Source organism: Zootoca vivipara, chromosome 1 (assembly GCF_965207765.1).
Source record: "Zootoca vivipara chromosome 1, rZooViv2.hap1.1, whole genome shotgun sequence".
In the NCBI taxonomy this organism is placed as follows: Eukaryota; Metazoa; Chordata; class Lepidosauria; order Squamata; family Lacertidae; genus Zootoca; species Zootoca vivipara.
This window is the reverse complement of record NC_142582.1, coordinates 24,950,788-24,968,267: the sequence shown is the minus strand read 5'-3', so window position 1 is coordinate 24,968,267 and position 17,480 is coordinate 24,950,788. Positions and strand designations below refer to the sequence as shown.

Here is a 17,480-nt window from a genome sequence, read left to right as displayed (position 1 = left end):
TGCATCAAGAACATGCACGGCAAAAAAGTAAGGGTGGGTGAGCTCTTAGGAGTGAGGCTTTGAAAAAAGCTTCACATCTCGGTGATCTTCTATTAATTTTGTTTTGTTCCTTTACAAAGTCATTGTTATTGTTGTTGTTGTTTTATATTGGTAGGGTGAACCCGGTACACCTGGGCGTCTTGGAATGCCAGGTCTCCCTGGACGAGCCATTATGGGACCAAAGGTAACAGCCTCATTTCTGTTGCTTCATAATGTTCAGTCTGGATATAGTAATGAGCCTAGTAACGGTTGCAATTACAACAGTCCTTGAATCAGAGATATTACTGAGCACCAAGTATGGCAAGATTTCTACTGGAAAAACGCTGTCTGGTCAAAACCGTTGCAAAATCTGAATGTGGATCATCATGCGTGAACATACACAGGTCTGTGTATGCACTGGGGAAAAAGCCAATCAGAGCTGGCCAAACGAAAGACCATCTCCACATCATAGAATTAATGTGTGTTTACAAGCATCACCTGTGCATGACTTGTAATCTATTTCATATAGGAATTTTGTGACATTTGTAGCAGCCCTTAAATTCATTTTTAAAAATGATAGTACATAAAATTCAAAAATCACTTCTGCAGTTGCATATGTATATTTTTGGTTATATGTGTAATTTTTTTTAATTGAAGGGTGATTTTGGATTACCAGGACCTCCTGGCCCAGTTGGAGAACAGGGAATAGGGATTCCTGGGGCTAAGGTAATAACCAAATTGGTATACTCATTTAAATTTTTTAAAAAACACAAACAAATTAAAAAATAGAAAATAAGCATCTGGCAATAATAAGTGTTGATAAATGTGAATATGTTCTTCTTTTTTGCAAATAGGGCGATCGTGGACATCCAGGACCACCAGGACCATTTGGACCAAAGGGAGATGGGTACCCTGGCCCACCTGTAAGCAAATGCCATTTTGACAAACTACTTGTGGACATTTTTCAATAATGTGTGCCACCATATTGGGGAATATGGGGCATTTTTCATTGCAAAGCAATTAATAGTTAACCGATTTACTTTCTGATTTCAGGGTCTTCCAGGTCTTCCAGGACCTCAAGGAGATCAAGGCCCTGAAGGGATTGGGTTACCTGGACCAAAGGTAAAATCTGGTAATTTAAAGTAAAATTATAAAATTACAGTTTCCCAGTTAGGCTGTAAGGCTTCTTAACAGGAGTTTGGTTTACAGTGGTACCTCAGTTTGTGAACGCAATCCATTCCGCGGAGGCGTTCGCTCGCCAAAGACATGCTTCTGCACATGCGTGAAGTGCCGATAGAGCGCTTCTGCACACGCTGCGCAGATTGCTTCTGCGCATGTGTGAGCTGTGCAGATCACTTCTGTGCATCCGATGCCGCGGAACCTGGAAGTAAACACTTCCGGGTCCACGGCGTTCATAAACGGAGGCGTTTGTAAACGGAGGTAGGCATAAACCGAGGTTCCACTGTATTCTATTAAAAATGATTGTAGTGTTTTTATCTAATACTGTTGGAAAATGTATATTATTGTTCTTAGCTAAATATTACTGCCCTGATATATAAACTTCACATTTCCATCTCTCTCTCTCTCTCTCTCTCTATCATCTATCTACCTTTCCCTCTGTGGTGCCTTTTAAACCTTTTCGAGCCTTGAATTTTTTATTCTGCTTAATTTGTTCTCCTTAATGTTCCCTTCCCACATTGATTGCTTAGCATGATAGAAGTAATAATAAGGATGAAAAAGTAAAACTGGACAATGGGAAAATTTATATTAAAAAATTTTTTTAGGGTGATCCCGGTATCAGAGGACCAGCTGGTCCCCCAGGTCCAGCAGGAGAAGGCCTACCAGGGCCTAAAGTAAGTTATAATTACTTCGTAAATTGAAACATATATTTTCAGGAATAATTATTACTGTCTTCTTTCCCTGTCTCTCTGCAGCTGTGATAATCTTTGCATTAATTTAGGAATAAATAATAATAAATAACAGGCATTGACAGAGACAAAAAGTTAATCCAAAGTCCTAATTAAATTAATTTGCCAATTTACATCATCATCAACACAGGTCAAAGTCAATAGTTCACAAACCACATCATCCATTGACCATTTAGAGTAATTTGGGATATGTGGTGTATGGATTGTCGTTTAAGACAACCATTAAACATATTTATTTGGAAGTAAATACCACTGAAATCAAGTGATAGTGATACTTCTTAGCAGATATATGGTTAGGATCGAGCTGCACCATACATTGACAGCCAGCCATGGACTCTCAAGAACCCACTTGTATCTCATAAACATTTTAAGTAGAAGTGGTGTGAAATGTAGCAATGATTATCACATTTTGCAGACGTTTAAGGATGCTATGCTGTTTCTCTATTCAGGGCAATGTTGGGCAACAAGGACCACCTGGAGCCTTGGGACCTCCAGGTGAAGGTATCCAAGGACCAAAGGTATCAACATTTCTTGCATTCAGTTTTGCATGCAATTTGGGTGGTTGGGCTCAGTTTTTGGCAATTTAGAGAAGTTAAAAACTTCGTTATGGGTTGAAATAGACTGGAAAGACAAACCAGACCAAAAGCATTTGCCAAGAAGGTTGTCGTTAATCAAGTCTGAAAATCAGAGGTTTGAAGACAATCAGATACCATCATAGTTCCAACCACAAATGATGATGACTAGCAATCTGGTGGCATCATTCCCATGAACCACTGGGCAGCCTTTGGGTTCCAGGGGGAGTATGATCGCAAAGCTGAAACTAAAAGGAATTTATGGAAGGGCACTACCAGGAGTGGAGCTTGTGGCTTAATTTGACCCAATTTGACGCAGCCCTGATACAGAAAAGGTTTGACAGATTGATATCTCTTTCCCTGTTCTGTGGGACTGGGGTGCATGGTGGTGGAACAATTTGTCTGGTTAATTCTGATAATGAATGAGAAGACTCTGTCATGCCAACTAGTTATGCAAACCCCTGAGCGTCAGCATCCAGAACCTTACACAGACAAGTGACATTCAGCTACCTGAGATTTAGGAGCGAGGAACCTGCAGTTTAATGGTGAGGAATCTGTGGAGCTGCATCATCTCTGATCTTTGATCATGGAAGGTGGAGCTGATGGGTCCTGAGTATCCAAAAACATACTGAAGGCCACAAGGTGCTGTAGCCCTTTGCCACTGCCTACTCCATTGGTTTTCAGCTGGTGGGTTGCTGCTCACTACTGAGTCATGATCCAAGGTGGGTCACAGGATCTGCACTACTAACATACATAGTGATGAAAATATTAATATGTGGCACGAAGGAGAACATATGCAGAATTCAGTCTGCGTGAAGTGCTACATTTGCTGGAATGTCTTTCAGTGTAAGCTTATTTATGAACAGACAGCTCAAATAAAAATCAATTTCCTAAAATTTTAATCAAATTGGTGTAAGCAATGAAGGTTGATTTAGGGTAGACAATAAATGTCAACGATTCTGCCTTGCCTTCAGGGTGAGCAAGGAATTCAAGGAATGCCAGGACCCCGTGGGGCTCCTGGAGAAGGGCTTCTTGGACCCAAGGTATGGTATCAAAATCTGCAGAAAGGTTTCTACCTGTTACCCAGTTTAGCTGTTTGAAGTTACTCGTAATCTATTTAAAACAAAAAAAAGCAGTGGAATTAATGTTATGGGCATTTTGAATTATATTATACAGTATGAGAAGATTACACAATTTTAAATTAAAGGGATTAAATATAGTCATTAATGGCTATGGGTCATGATGACTATTTACTACCTCTAAGGTAAAAGGGTAAAGGACCCCTGGATGGTTAAGTCCAGTCAAAGGCAACTATGGGGTTGTGGCTCTCATCTTGCTTCAGGCTGAGGGAGCTGGTGTTTGTCCACAGTCAGCTTTCTAGGTCATGTGGCCAGCATAACTAAACTGCTTCTGGCACAAAGGAATACTGTCACGGAAGCCAGAGTGCACGGAAACACCGTTTACCTTCCCGCCACAGCAGTATCTAATTACCTCCTTGCACTGGTGTGCTTTCGAACTGCTAGGTCGGCAGGAGCTGGGACAGAGCAACAGGCGCTCACCCCGACCTTCCGATCAACAAGCCCAAGAGGCTCAGTGGTTTAGACCACAGCGCCACCCGCTCTAATATCAGGGGCAGTCTGTCTCCGAACCCCTGTTGCTGGTGAGCAAAAGAGATCTAGGCTCCCTACCATCTGCTGCCTCTTTGCCTGCATGACGGGTTCCACCAATCAATTCACTCAAAAGGAGCTTCTTCATACCTTGACCACTTAGAATGGTTGTGATTATTCCAGAAAATCACCTCGGTTATACAGCCACTGACTACAATATCATGCTCTAAGTGCCAGAGTACTCTCCCTTCCACACCCAAGTCTGCTGGGGGTGGAGGGGGGAGTTGGTTTGGTGGATAGGCTAGTTTGGGGTCTTTAATTATGTCTTGATGTGCTAAGCGGTCAAGAAATTAGGATGGATCAGGCCTATCAAGTCATGCATCATTATTTTTAATGTATGCATTTGGAATTCCTATGGCAGAGTCCGTTTCTGCTGCAAAATGTAGGGAACTTCGACATAATACTATCTAGTCCTTCCTATCAGTGCATGTTATTTCAAACAGAGGTGATTAATGTGATGCCTTACGGACGTTGTGTAATTAATTCCAAGGGTGATCGTGGAGCTGCTGGTGAAAGAGGAAGAAAAGGAGAGAAGGGCAACATGGGTGACCCTGGTTCAGCTGGAGAACCTGTATGTAATAATATGCATAAGAAATCATTGATACTTTTTCACTTAAAAAATCATCTAACTACAAATGACACACGTTTGAACTCCATGGGAGTGGGAGGAGTGGCATGAAGGTGAACAATTTAGAGCAGGGAAAGCATTAAATACTCCTTTCTCCCAGGAGATTTCTCCTCTCCAAATTACTTTCCCCACACAAGTATTTGTTGCTGGTTCTTTTCTTTTCTCCTTATGCTGTTTGCTAGTTAAAAATTAAAATCATTTATATACTGCTCTTGATTTTTAAAAAAATCTCAGAACTGTTCATAATCATGCTGTGACTTACTTAACACAGCAAAATAAAAACCATAAAACATTTTCAACCTTAAAACAGTAGCAAGGAAATCATCCCACAGATTGTTCTAAGAGACTGGTGACTGGGAGTGGCCGCTGGGACCATATAACACCAGTCCTAAAGGATCTTCACTGGCTCCTAGTACGTTTCCGAGCAGAATTCAAAGTGTTGGTGCTGAACTTTAAAGCCCTAAACAGCCTTGGCCCTGTGTACCTGAAGGAGCGTCTCCACTCCCATCGTTCAGCATGAGGTCCTCCTCCAAGGGTCTTCTGCTGGGTCCCTCACTGTGAGAAGCAAAGTTACGGGGAACCAGGCAGAGGGCCTTCTTGGTAGTGGCACCCACCCTGGGGAATGCCCTCCCTTCAGATGTCAACTTTCAGAAGACATCTGAAGGCAGCCCTGTATCGGGAGGTTTTTAACGCTTTATGTTTTTAGATATGATGTAAGCAGCCCAGAGTGGCTGGGGAAATCTAGCCAGATGGATGGCGCATAAATAATAATATGCTATTGTTATTTAATGAATGATTGTCTTTTTAGGGCAGAACCGGAGCGAAGGGCGAGCAAGGTCTAACAGTAAGCAATTAATATTTTGGAAAGAAAATTCATTTATGCAATATTATCTCAATCTCTGTATGTGTCACTGAGCAGCTGTGAAAGATTTTTTTTAATGCTTTATTTGAAGAAGGCATATATAGAGAAAGCTCACTGAATACCCAATGTTGTTCAGAGTATTTCTTTATAATTTCCTGGCTAATAGGAAAAGGGGGATAAAGGAGGCCAAATGAAATAAAAACGACATTGTAGACATATTTTTTAAATGTAGCCATACAACACTAGAAGAAGTAGTCACAAAAATAAAGGAGTGTTTTCGCAGGAAACTTACCAACTTTTAAATGTGTATTTGTCCAAGTGGTGCTGTAGAGTGAACTGACCTGGGCTGAAGGAGGTGCAGATCTCAGTTCCAGGTGTGCTGATGTTGGTGTCTCTGGAGCTCTCTCCAGAGAGTAGATGGAAATAAATCCTGTATTTTAAGAAATGTGCTGCAGCATCAGATTGGGATTACAATATTCCCCTGCACACACAAAAGGCAGTCTATGAACTTCCAAGGGCATTCACGTCTACTGCTAAAGCTCCTTAAGCCACAAAGCCCCTTCCGCCGTAGAAGGAGGGGGGGTTGTGGGCACCCTGAGGCATTCACATGCTGGGGGAATGGTTGCCATTCCCCCCAGCCCAATTGGCCGGCTCCCGGACGTGGCGCTCCCTTGGTGCGTCCAATCCAGACATTCCAAGGGGGCGTGGCTCGCTGATTTAAGCAAGCGCAGCCAGGAGTCTGCCTCTCTTTCCTTGACCCCCCCAGCCACTTCGTTTTACCTCCCACCCTCCCTTTAGGCAGGGCTCTCCTTTTGACATTGCTATGGAACTCGGTCGGTCGCCGTTGAGGGGCCTGATAGGAATTTTCCCACTTGGCAAATTGGCTCTGGCCTTGTGGTTTTCGCCTACCTCGTAGCAACTCGTCACAACTTTGGTTTTTGGCAGTAGGCATTGGATTATCTCTGAAAGGGTACGGGTGTGGGGGTTGCTGCCATCACCTCCCCCAAAATGCTGAAGGGTACTCCCTTAAGGAGTTCGGGGTCGTGGCCATGTCCGAAGCCGTGGTAGGTGAGGGCCTAAGGCACGCCCCCTGGCGGTGGCCCCAGAGTGAGTTCCTAGTTGAGCTGCATCGCAGGGCTCACCCAACGGTGGTTAACCCTTCACAGACTGCCAGCAGAGCTGACTGGAGTCGGATATAGACGGTTAGATCCAATGCCTAAGCCAATACCTCTCTACATCCGTAATCAATAAAGTTGTGGCCTTTTTACGCCCATTAACCTTATGCCATGTGTCCTCCGTCTTTATTTATTCCGGGAAGGATCGGGGTATCGCCACACAATGCATTGCAGCACTTAAGCATTGACTGAACGGTCCGGTACTTAAGTGCTTAAGCTTCATTGCATGAACAATATTGGCAACAACTCTGATAATGAAAAATGCCTGATATCTGAGGTATGCCGGAATAAAGCAGACGTCAGATAATATATATGTGCCTCTTGTCTTTTCTAACCTAGAGAGAAGATATAATTAAATTGATTAAAGAGATATGTGGTAAGTTTTCAACAAGCCTTCTCATTACAATCCTATGCCTGTTTGTTTGTTTAGATCATTTCCTCCTCCCAGAAAATGATTATCAAAACATCTGCAACTCCAAGGGAAAATGAAAAGGTCGCCCAATAATTTGATATGTCAATTTAATATTTAAAAATTCACATTTAAATAGTTTAGCACCCAAAAAGAGCCGTGAGAATTAGAACACTGACAGATGTCTGCCTTTGGCAGGCAATTTAAAATTTAGCCTACATAGCTTGTCTAAGTCAAAAGGAGAAAGTGTTCAGTCAGTCCCCAAATATTAGCAGTGCTCGGTCCACAGCCTTATTGTGGCTAATCTTAGATTCTGGCCTAATGGGGAGTGGCCAGATTCTGACCTAATGGGGAGTTTGTCACTGGGGGAAGGTTCTTGTGATTCCATCTATCACTGTGAGCACTGTGAATCTCACATTAGCAATAGATAATTTGAAAACCTCGGTCATACTAAGGTCTCCATTAAAGCCATCAAGTAATTTAAATTGGTTCTGTTTCATCTGCAATCTTACTTCTATCCTAAGAAGAAGTGTAACCGTTAAGTCAATTCATAGCAGGCTGCAATTGTTTGCCCTTTTTAAATTAAAAAATGCACTTATCCTCATACACATCACACATCGGGAATATAGTATATAATTAAAGCAAGCCATATGGTCTATCTGAATGGATTTGGTTTGTTGTTTTTCTTTTTTTGCAGGTTGCGGTATCAAATGCAAGGAGATACCTATGGAGCTTGTGTTTGTGATTGACAGCTCTGAAAGTGTGGGCCCAGAGAACTTTGAAATAATCAAAGATTTTGTCACTGCTTTGGTAGACAGAGTAACCGTAGGGAGAAATGCCACCAGAATTGGCCTTGTCCTCTACAGCCTGGAGGTTCGGCTAGAATTTGGACTTAATAGGTACACAACTCAACAGGATGTGAAACAAGCAATCAGGAAGATGTTATATATGGGAGAAGGTACTTACACAGGCACAGCCATCCGTAAAGCAACACAGGAAGGATTTTTTGGGGCTCGAACTGGCGTGAGGAAAGTTGCCATAGTCCTCACAGATGGCCAAGCAGATAAGAGAGAAGCCGTCAAGTTGGATATTGCTGTCCGAGAGGCTCATGCAGCTAACATTGAAATGTATGCCATTGGAATTGTGAACACTTCAGACCCAACGCAAGTTGAATTCTTGCGGGAGCTGAATCTCATTGCATCAGACCCTGACAGAGAACATATGTACCTCATTGATGACTTTAATACTCTTCCAGGTGAGCATGGCTCTTAAAAGAATTACTGGTCCCCACAGATCATCTTCAAGCTTTTGGGTGCCTCCAATCAATATTATACAGTCGTTCCGCTCCTTTCTCCTGGAGAAGGTAGTGTTCGGGGATGAGTGTTCAGGCCCCTGGGCTCTCACTTCTGGGGTGCCTCAGGGTTCCATCCTCTCCCCCATTAATATCTATATGCAGCCGTTGGGAGAGATCATCAGGGGGTTTGGGCTGGGTGTTAATCAGTATGCAGATGACACCCAGCTCTACCTCTCTTTCAAATCAGAAGCAGTGAAGGCGGTGAAGGTCCTGTGTGAGTGCCTGGAGGCAGTTGGAGGATGGATGGTGGCAAACAGATTGAGGTTGAATCATGACAAGACTGAAGTACTGTTTTGGGGGAACGGGGTGGGCAGGTGTGGGGGACTCCCTGGCCCTGAATAGGGTAACTGTGCCCCTGAAGGACCAGGTGTGCAGCCTGGGAGTCATTTTGGACTTCCATGGGGGTGCAGGTTAATTCTGTGTCCAGGGCGGCTGTCTACCAGCTCCATCTGGTAGGCAGGCTGAGACCCTACCTGCCTACAGACTATCTCGCCAGAGTGGTGCATGCTCTAGTTATCTCCTGCTTGGACTACTGCAGTGTGCTCTACGTGGGGCTACCTTTGAAGGAAACTGCAATTAATCCAGAATGCGGCAGCTAGACTGGTGACTGGGAGTGGCCACAGGGACCACATAACACCGGTCCTGAGAGATCTACATTGGCTCCCAGTACATTTCTGAGCACAATTCAAAGTGTTGGTGCTGACCTTTAAAGCCCTAAAGGTCTGTATACCTGAAGAAGCATCTCCACCCCCACCCCCCATTGTTCAGCCTGGATATTGAGATCCAGCTCCAAAGGCCTTTTGTCGTTTCCCTCATTGTGACAAGTGAGGTTACAAGGAGCCAGAGGGCCTTTTCAGTAGTGGCGCCCGCCCTGTGGAACACCCACCCACCAGATGTCAAAGAGAAAAACATCTACCAGACTTTTAGAAGACATCTGAAGGCAGCCCTGTTTAGGGAAGTTTTTTAATATTTAATGTTGTATTGTTTTTAACACTTGATTGGGAGCCGCCCAGAGTGGCTGAGGAAACTCAGCAGCCAGATGGGTGGGGTATAAATAATAAATTATTATTATTATATACCCTCTACATCCCTCACTAAAGGTCTTGGAACAACAGTGTGGATGTAGAGCATGCCATGTAGGAATCTTATGTTCATCCATAGATTTTCTATCCCAAAGCTATAGAGATAGATAACTTTTCTCAGGCCAAGGGCTGCATTGACCCACATTCAATGCTCTGGGGTCTGCATGTCAGAGTGGCCATAGCTGAAGTGTGGCCATAGCTGAAGCATGCATAATTGAAGGGTAATATATAGGTGGTTTTTTTATAAAAAAAACCACACACACACACACTAAGGAAACAGGACAGAAAAGACTTAAGAAAGAATATAGACAACACTAACATGGACCAGAAATAGAATTGATCACCCATCTTTCTCTTGTCCCTTTGTGACCCAGGACATAAGTAAACAGGAATGAGAAGCTGAGGTTCTCAAAGGGAGAACTCTGCTAAGACCTCTGTTGTTCTCCACTCAGGGCAAGGGGGTAGGAATAATAATAATAATAATAATAATAATAATAATAATAATAATAATAATAATTTATACCCCGCCCATCTGGCTGGGTTCTCCCAGCCACTCTGGGCGGCTTCCAACAAAACATTAAAATACAGAAATCCATCAAACATTAAAAGCTTCCCTAAACAGGGCTGCCTTAAGATGCCTTCTAAAGGTCTGGTAATTGTTGTTCTCTTTGACCTCTAGTGGGAGGGCATTCCACAGGGCGGGCGCCACTACCAAGAAGGCCCTCTGCCTGGTTCCCTGTAACTTGGCTTCTCGTAGCGAGGGAACTGCCAGAAGGCCCTCGGCGCTGGACCTCAGTGTCCGGGTAGAACAATGGGGGTGGAGACACTCCTTCAGGTATACTTTCTTATGTATTTCCCTAAAATTACACAAATAAGAATTCCATATTGTGGACCTATCTTAATAGTTTGCTGCACCAGTTAATAAATGCTTAGGGCAAAATATACCAACTCTTGTGCAAGCACAAAAACATAAAATATGATGTGCAAATTCTTGCTTTGCAGAGGGGTGCTGTTTTTATTGTAATTATTTGTATGGTTTTTAGGGGGGGGTTTGTTTTTTTCTATGTTTTTAGTGGTTCTTATTAACATCTGTAAGCTGCCTTGAGTCCCATCAGAGGAAAAGGCTTATACTCAGAGCACAATCATTGAAATTAATGGGCTTTTTTATGGGTTTGCTGAGTAAAATTTAGGTGGACACAACCCATTTACTTTGACATAAATGGCTATGCTTTGGGGGTTGCGATATGTGAAGAAAATAATGTTCCAACGGCTATCCCAAGACTTAAGAAACAATTACTTCTTTTTTTAAAAAAGAAATTGTTTCAACATGGTGAAAATTACATGAGTAATCTTATTTCTTGACCAAAATGTTTTTGTTTGTTTTTCAACATTTGGGATTTTCAAATGAGTTTTTATTTTCTTCTGTTTCAAGCTTTGGAGTCCAAACTTGTTAACCAGTTTTGTGAAGATGAACATGGAGCCTTAATATATAATCGGATTGGAGCTGGAGGAAGCATAAATGGACCATCTATCCACTCAGTATCTTCTCGTTCTTCACAATACATATTGCACACAAACAGTAATAATGGACAGTCAGTTTTATCAAATGAATATGAAACACCAGGAAAAGAGAGTTCTATAAATCTTGGCCAGCCTTCTCAACCATTAATCCCGGTACTCATTGGCTACTGGATTCTCTCTTTTTACTTGTAGTGATTATTATTACTTATTAAATTTGTATATCACCCTTCATGCGAATCCCAGGACAGTTCACAGCTGAAAAATACAAAATCTTAAGGTTGTCTTTAAAAATTAATTGTAAAGAACTGCCTTTGCAGCTCAGTATTTTGAATACCTGAATACTTATTTTCAATAAGTAGCTTAGTTAGCCATTAAGTTATTTCAGTGAAGGATCTAATTCCAATGCTTTTAATTCAAAGGTAATTTTATCTATAAGCCTGCAGTCACCTGATTGATGCTTCATGTTTCCATAAATCAGGAAAAGACTATTTGAAGGCTCTAGAACCTACTTTTTAGTCTTGAACCTGAAGTATATATGACTTTCATGTGCAAAGAACCAACAAAAGTGGTTCTTTGTGGTCAGAAGTAAAATGAAGCTGGTCTCTATTAGGCTTCTCTGTAAAAGGTAAAGGGACTCTGGGGTTGCGCGCTCATCTCGCATTATTGGCCGAGGGAGCCGGCGTATAGCTTCCAGGTCATGTGGCCAGCATGACAAAGCCGCTTCTGGCGAACCAGAGCAGCACACGGAAACGTCGTTTACCTTCCCACTGTAGTGGTTCCTATTTATCTACTTGCATTTTGACGTGCTTTCGAACTGCTAGGTTGGCAGGAGCTGGGACCGAGCAACGGGAGCTCACCCCGTCACAGGGATTCAAACCGCTGACCTTCTGATCAGCAAGCCCTGGGCTCAGTGGTTTAACTAGGCTTCTCTGTATCACTGAACAAATATTTGTTTGTTTGTCTGTCTGTCTATCTATCTATCTAAGCTGCTGTTCCCTATAAGGTGACATGGTGGGTTACAACAATGTAAAAATACAATATTAAAATCAGTTAAAACAATTTACAATCAGAAGAATAGGTGGAGTTCTAAAAATATATATCTCAGATATCAAAAGACCAGAGTTGCATCTTCAGCATATGACAATACTGAACAATGCAAGTGACAGTTGAAGCTTTGTGGGGAGGGAATTCTTCAGCTTAGGGCACAGAGAGTGTCCTCTCTGGGGCCAACACTCTCTGAACTTTTGAAGGCGGTGGAACTAACGGTACCAAGAAGTTTCTTTGCTAATCATAAGACTTAAGAGAGTTTGGAGGGAAGGATGTGGCCTTTCAGATATTTGGGGCCTAAGTTATTTGAGGGCAGCAAATGTAAGTTCACTGGTGATAAGTCCCCTCTAAATTTTAAAATTAACAAAACTGAATTTGTTTCAGACCAAAGAATTGCACAGGTCATCTCATGAGAACTACGATGTGGAACCTGAGGATCTCTCATCTTTGTCTCCTGTTAAAGGTAATTCTTTTTGCAATCAAGATCTTAGCAGGATATGTCTCATAGGCAAAACAAAAACAGTTTCCTAGAGGGGTAGCCATTTTAATCTGCTGCAGCAAAAAATGAATAAATTGTGACGCTGCAGGTATTATTATGGCATAAACCTTCAGGGACTAAAATCTACTTCATCAGCTACATGACATGTCATCCCATCTCTTGAATGTTTTTGTGTGTGTGTGTGTGTGTGTGTGTGTGTGTGTGTGTGTGTGTGTGTATAACATTATATTCTGCAGCAGTTACTTCAGCACTGCCATCTTTGCCATCATCACCATCGTCATCACCGCCGTTGGCATCGCTAACAACAGAGAAAATGCTCCCACCTCCTCATTCATCAACTTCCTCCATGCCACCTACACCCAAACCAGGTCGTTACATATATCAAAGTTTTAACATTCTTCCATTTCCCCCCTATCTATATATGTATATAAATGTAAAAAGGGGGTGTGGGTGTGTCTCCACTTTTCACCAAATCCGCTTGGCCGATTGAGGTGAAATTTTGCATCTTGGCTCGGCTTTACAGACTGGGCCGAGTGGAGGTGGGGGCTCGCCTGGGTGGTGGTGGGGGGAGGAGGGGTGGGATAGGTAATGGGTCGGGACAGGGTGGGGCCAATCACAGGGATGAGCCGGGGGTGGGGGAGGAGGGGCCGGGATGTAAAACAGAGGGACTCTGAAGGTGAGGGGAGTATGAAGGGGGACTCTGAGGCTCCATTTAACAGACTGAGCCACAGCAACGCATGGCAGGGCCAGCTAGTATATAATAAAAATGTAAGGATGTCGTTGTGCAACCCTCATTGTGCCTCGTCGCAATCCGGGATTACATGAAGCGGCAGCGGGTGTGGAAAATGAAGGCAGACGTTTGAGTAAAGCAGGGGGAGAGGGAGCTGCAAGGAAAACTGGGTTATTGAACAATGGCTGAAGTTAAGAGTAAAATATAACGAAGGTACAGGCACCTCCCCGCTTACATGCATTCGGCTTACACGCAACTGCGCATACACGCGACGCCTGAAAGTAAATAAACCCGTTTAAACTGTAAAAGGGCGTGAAAGGGGCAAAAAGAGAGAAAACAGCAAAAACGGTGCAAAAAGTGGGGAAACGGCCATCCCATGAGCCTTTGTAACTGCAATCCCATGAGTCTTTACACCGACTTTTGAGGCCCGTGGAGAGTTGGGGTTTGAGAAAGGAGGTTTGGAGGGAGCAATTGTGGTGGAGCTCAATGGATTTTTGTGGGTTTCCAGAGGTTTAGAGGGTGATTACAGGATTTTTATATGTGATTTCACGTATACACGTGGTACCCAGAAATGCCACCTTCACATGAGTGGGGGAGACACCTGTCCTGTGGAATATTTGAGGGCTCCGCGTCTTTTATTTCTCTCACATGAGGCAGCTGAGAAAATGAGCAGGGACAGCTTTGAATATAGAAAGGGATTGACACTGAAAAGAGGTGTGTGTGTGTGTGTGTGTGTGTGTGTGTGTGTGTGTGTGTGTTAATAAGGGTAGAGAGAAATTAAGAGGAAAAGTTTTAAACAATAGCAGAGATGCGAATAAAGCAAGATTGGAGAAATACTGAGAAGAAGGAACGCTATCCATTTATCCATCCATCATGTGAGAGGGTAGTGTATATTGGCACAACCTTCATAAATTTAACTTCTTACATGGTAAATAATATTTAAACTTTATTACCACAATTACTTTTGTGAAGCACTATGCCGAGAATAATTATGTTTTGTTTTTGTTTCGTTTTTTTAAAGAAAATCTCCTTCGCCCTCCACAATGTAAATTAAGATTAGATCAAGGACCATGCCGGGTGTATATTATAAAATGGTATTACGATAAGCAAGCCAATTCTTGTGCTCAGTTTTGGTACGGTGGCTGCGATGGAAATGCTAACCGCTTTGATATCGAGGAAGACTGTAAAAAGACCTGCGTATTGTCCTCTTGAGGTAGGAACCAACAAGGCTTTTCTACAGACTCTTGTAGTTCTGGGAGGAGCCTGCGCTGACACTGCCCCAACATTTCAAAGAATGCTGCTTTCCTATGCATGCTTCTGTGCGAGGGAACCTCAGTGAACAAACTGGAATTTACTTATGAATAGACTTGTATAGGATCAAGGGTTTCATGATCACGGAGAGGTTCATGTTACACTTGTGTGTCCTTTGACTCTCACCCAAGATCAGAGCTTCAGAAATAAAATATGAAAAGTCAAGGTTGCACATGAAAAAGTAATTCTCAACATAATACAGATTGTGTGACCTGTGCCACACATTGTCAATACCATACTGTTAGTAGTCCCACTGGTTTGTGGGCTTAAACCTGATGTTCTCAAACTGCATGGCAGGACCCCACTCCCCCCCCCCCAAAAAAAATCAGCTGCAAAATATTTGTAAGAGGGTGGAGGAAGGTTGTGACTCTTAGACCTAGCCAGAAGGCAAGCAGCGGCTGGGGATCACTGCGTCTCAGGGGGGTCTCTCTTTTCTTTCTCCCTCTATGAATTCCAAGTCTGCTAGAGGAAGAAGCTGTTCTGCCACATCCTCTCAGATCAAAGGCTTCAGCATCCTGAAGCTGTGTTGTTTCATTCTTCTAATCCTGTCCCACACATCTGCCTGGATAAATAGCTCTTTCACTTTCCTATTTACCAGATTCTCCAAGCAAGGGAGAAGTCCTAGCTCCTTACCTTCTAGCAAAGAAGAGAACCGCAGTCTGCTGTGTACCCACCATACAGTACATTTAAAGCACAGCCCCGCCAAAGAATCCTGGGAACAAATCCTGGCTACAGTTCCCAGCACTGTTAACAAACTACAGTTCCCAGGATCTTGGAGAGGATGTGCTTTAGATGGATGATGTGTACACAGAATATTTTCCAATGTGATATAAATGATGATGCTCTGATGAGCAACTTGGTTACACTGGGAAAACAGTATAACTGGAAATTTTGCTTTAATAGAGAAATTCTTATTTATCAGTACAAATTATATCACTTGTCCTATTTTACAGATGGCTGAAGGATATTAACAGAGACGCTCACCGAGCAGAATTCAACAGAAAAGATTGATAGCCAAGAGAGAGGAGATGTTGTGCAAATGTATTAAGATCTTTTTTGTATTTTGTACTTGATTAACAAGAGGAAAGATAACCGGTATCCTCAAATCACTTATTCCACTGTAGTCCTACTGAAGTCAATGGAGCAGTCTATCTTCTATTTCCAAAACAGAGCTTATGTGCAGGTGCAATGTTAAGACACATACTGAGGCCACAGAGATGTTCAGATTGTATCATCACATTGCTCAGCTGACAGTAAGGCCTTGTGTCATGGGAATGGGAAAGAAAACAGCCTTTAAATCTGCTTTAGATGGTTGGATTTGGAGCTGATTTAGGCGGTTTGGGGGAGGGGAGATTGCTGAAAGCTGCTTCCTTTTCTGTTCTAGTCACAGAAACCATACCAATGGATAACACCCTTCACATCTGAAATGATCGTGCATGCTTTGTAGATTGTAAAACAGTAACGAAACAAAAATAAAGGTTGTGTCTTATATTGTGAACATAAACTTCCCAACTGTCCTACTGGGGCTGATTTTACCCTGCCACGTTTGCTTTTAATTTAGGAACTCAGCCGAGGCAATAAATAACCAGGAAACAATGGAGAGGAGTGATTTACCAATTCAAAAGGGTCTCATTTAACTCATGGTAGAAACATGATGTTAAGAACTCTTTCTTTTCCTGGTAATATGTAGTTTCACTTTTAGAATCCTAGAAAGCTGTATGGTACTACATTTGCCAAGATATGTTATGAATTCCTGTATAAGGGCTCTTTATAGGACTTTCCCAAGAGCTAGCAGCCAAGAACCTAATAGGGCCAGCAGAACTATAACCAGTGGTTACCCCTTTCCTTATACACACACATTCTTGCTCCACAATTTTCAGTTTGCCTGTGGACTATTCCGGAATAAATGAGGATTTCCATCTGTTGGAATCTGCAGGTAAATGTTACTCAGGGGTAGAAATTAGATACTTCTTTAAGACTGCAACCCTATGCACAATTATTTGCAATTAACCCCAAAATAGAAGCGTACTTCTGAGAAAGGAGTCCTGCACAGGTTAGGGTTGCACAAGTTAATCCTAAAAACATTATTTTACAGTAACAAATGCCTTGGTCATTTGCTTCACTTGATAAACTAGTTATGTAACTTTGGGCTTGATACATGACCCTTTTTTGCCTCAAATCATGTCTTCCAGATACTATACTTGTCTCATGATGTGCTAGAGGTTTTTCACCCATTGGACTAGTTCACATGTAATGCTAAGTCAGGGAAATAACCTCATCGAAGCCTCCTCTCTTCCTTAGTTTTTAAACAAGCCAACCTCAAACCATAGGCTACAGAGCTGGTTTATTTAACCTGTTTGGTGAAAGCCACAATCTCTGCTTCATATATGATAAGCCAAGATTTGTGAAAAGTGAAAGTAACTGTTACAAGTCTTTTTTTTCTGACTGTGTGAGAGTAGGGAGCACACAAGTGTGAGGCTTTTGCTATGGTTGGTTCCAGCTCGCGCATATAGCAGGAGAGCATAGTTAAGATTGTTACATGCAAACTAGCTCATAGCGTTCCAATTATACTGCTGAAAGTGAATATTGACAAGCAGGCAGCATGGCAAAATTACCTGTAAAAGCTACATTAAATTGTGTCCAAAGAAATTGTGAATATGGCTCAGTCCTAAAACCT

At 42.5% G+C, this 17,480-nt stretch overlaps 1 protein-coding gene across 1 annotated transcript in view; it reads left to right on the top strand.

Annotated features, from left to right (window-relative positions):
* LOC118083386 (uncharacterized) overlaps positions 1–16,294 on the top strand; it is a 40,606-nt gene extending 24,312 nt beyond the window's left edge. Inside the window, exons 21-36 of the mRNA XM_035111758.3 lie at positions 155–223; positions 676–744; positions 873–941; positions 1,072–1,140; positions 1,803–1,871; positions 2,396–2,464; positions 3,493–3,561; positions 4,676–4,756; positions 5,622–5,657; positions 7,190–7,226; positions 7,957–8,514; positions 11,128–11,369; positions 12,648–12,726; positions 12,999–13,130; positions 14,514–14,705; positions 15,757–16,294. Coding sequence (XP_034967649.3) covers positions 155–223; positions 676–744; positions 873–941; positions 1,072–1,140; positions 1,803–1,871; positions 2,396–2,464; positions 3,493–3,561; positions 4,676–4,756; positions 5,622–5,657; positions 7,190–7,226; positions 7,957–8,514; positions 11,128–11,369; positions 12,648–12,726; positions 12,999–13,130; positions 14,514–14,704 — 1,839 coding nt within the window. The 3' untranslated portion in view covers position 14,705; positions 15,757–16,294. The remainder of the gene's footprint in view (positions 1–154; positions 224–675; positions 745–872; positions 942–1,071; positions 1,141–1,802; positions 1,872–2,395; positions 2,465–3,492; positions 3,562–4,675; positions 4,757–5,621; positions 5,658–7,189; positions 7,227–7,956; positions 8,515–11,127; positions 11,370–12,647; positions 12,727–12,998; positions 13,131–14,513; positions 14,706–15,756) is intronic.
* Positions 16,295–17,480: the final 1,186 nt, after the last annotated feature.